Here is a 2,150-nt window from a genome sequence, read left to right as displayed (position 1 = left end):
TGTCAAAAAAAAAAAAAAAGCATTTACTTATTTGGGGCCTGTTCTGTGGCATAGCGGCATCCCATATGGGCACCGGTTTGAGTCCCGGCAGCTCTACTTCCAATCCAGCTCTCTGCTATTGCCTGGGAAAGTAGTAGAAGATGGCACAAGTCCCTGAACCCCTGAGCCAGCATGAGAGATCTGGAAGAAGCTCCTGGATCCAGGCTTCAGATAGATAGACATGGCTTTGCCCTTTGCAGCCATCTGGAGAATGAACCAGCGGACCTCTCTCTATCTCTCTCTCTCTGTCTGACTCTCTCTCTCTCTCTCTCTTTCTCTCTCTGCCTCTCTCTCTCTCCCTCTCCATCTCCCTGTCACTCTGCCTTTTAAATAAATAAATCTTTTTTAAAAAGTATTTACCTATTTATTTATTTAAAAGGCAGAGTGAGAGAGAGAGAGAAAGGATGGAGAGACAGAAAAGGAAGTGTCTGCCATTTTCTGGTTTGCTCCCAAATCACTGCAAAGGCTGGGCCTGGGCCAGGCCAAAACCAGAAGTCCAGAACTCTGTCCAGGTCTCCTACATGGGCAGCAAGGGCTCAAGGAAAGAAGCCACCATCTGTTGCTTTACAGACATGTAGCAGGGATCTGTATAGAGACAAAGCATATAGGACTGAAACAGGAACTCACATATGGGACACAGACGTCCCAAGTAGCAGCTTTAACTAAAGTTATGCCACAATGCCTGCCACAAAAATATACCCTTTCCTTCCATTTCCCATGGAACTTTTGAAGCACCCTTGAACTGTTTAAACCAAATACATCCAATAAAGTTAAGCTTATGTGCTTTCCTCTTCTTCTAGGTTAGACAACCTACATCATGGAGAGGACCAATCACACAGTGACTGAGTTCATCCTACTGGGCTTCACGGCAAACCCTGATATGCAGCTGGTTCTCTTTGTCATGTTCCTAGGCATGTACTCTCTGACTGTGCTAGGAAATACCATCCTCACAGTGTTAATCTGTAATGACTCCCGCCTATACACACCCATGTATTTTTTCATTGGGAATTTATCTTTTCTGGATCTCTGGTTGTCCTGTGTCTACACTCCAAAGATCCTAGTGACCTGCATCTCTGAAGACAAAAGCATCTCCTTCACGGGCTGTGTGGCCCAGTTCTTTTTCTCTGCAGGGCTGGACTACAGTGAGTGCTACCTGCTGGCTGCCATGGCTTATGACCGCTACATGGCCATCTCCAAGCCACTGCTTTATGCCCAAGCCATGTCCTTCAAACTATGTGCATTTTTGGTAACAGCCTCTTACCTTGGTGGTTTTGTTACACCGTGGTGTTTCCCATGCTGAACCCCATGATCTACAGCCTGAGGAATAAGGATGTAAAAGAGGCTCTGAAAAAGCTCTTCAAGCAAATTTAAAAAATAATCTCTCTCTAAAAAGAAGCAAAGATTGTTTTGGTCTGTTTATTAACGTTTTTAGGTTATTTATATTTCAAACAGAGCTCTCATTTGCTCTCCCATAATTAAGGAGTCTTAAAATGTAAGTTAAGGCCAGCGCCGTGGCTTAACAGGCTAATCCTCCGCCTTGCAGCACCGGCACACCGGGTTCTAGTCCTGGTCGGGGCGCCGGATTCTATCCCGGTTGCCCCTCTTCCAGGCCAGCTCTCTGCTATGGCCCGGGAAGGCAGTGGAGGATGGCCCAGATCCTTGGGCTCTGCACCCGCATGGGAGACCAGGAGAAGCACCTGGCTCCTGCCTTCGGATCAGCGAGATGCACCGGCCGCAGCGGCCATTGAAGGGTGAACCAACGGCAAAAAGGGAGACCTTTCTCTCTGTCTCTCTCTCTCTCACTATGCACTCTGCCTGTCAAAAAAAAAAAAATGTAAGTTAAAAAAATGTTCTGGGGCCAGTGCCATGCCTCACTTGGCTAATCCTCCACCTGTGGTGCCTGCATCATATATGGGTGCCAGGTTCTAGTCCCGGTTGCTCCTCTTCCAGTTCAGCTCTCTGCTGTGGAACAGGAAGGCAGTGGAGGATGGCCCAAGTGCTTGGGCCCCTGCACCCTCATGGGAGACCAGGAAGAAGCACCTGCTCCTGGCTTCGGATTGGCATAGTTCCAGCTGTTGTGGCCATTTAGGGGGGAACCAACGAGAGGAAGA

At 48.0% G+C, this 2,150-nt stretch overlaps 1 protein-coding gene across 1 annotated transcript; it reads left to right on the top strand.

Annotated features, from left to right (window-relative positions):
- The first annotated feature begins 856 nt into the window (after window positions 1-856).
- LOC133763629 (olfactory receptor 9G1-like) lies at window positions 857-1,339 on the top strand. The gene has a single exon (XM_062197427.1). It carries the CDS (start codon window positions 857-859, stop codon window positions 1,337-1,339), a length of 483 nt encoding a protein of 160 aa, XP_062053411.1.
- The last annotated feature ends 811 nt before the right edge of the window (window positions 1,340-2,150 follow it).

The sequence above is a fragment of the Lepus europaeus genome, chromosome 7 (genome assembly GCF_033115175.1).
Source record: "Lepus europaeus isolate LE1 chromosome 7, mLepTim1.pri, whole genome shotgun sequence".
Lineage (NCBI taxonomy): Eukaryota > Metazoa > Chordata > Mammalia > Lagomorpha > Leporidae > Lepus > Lepus europaeus.
The sequence above is the reverse complement of the archived record's forward strand: the minus strand, read 5'-3'. Positions and strand labels throughout refer to the sequence as shown.

What these genes read in the sequence shown, in the direction of transcription:
- LOC133763629 (XM_062197427.1), top strand. Translation starts at nt 857, where the DNA reads ATGGAGAGGACCAATCACACAGTGACTGAGTTCATCCTACTGGGCTTC.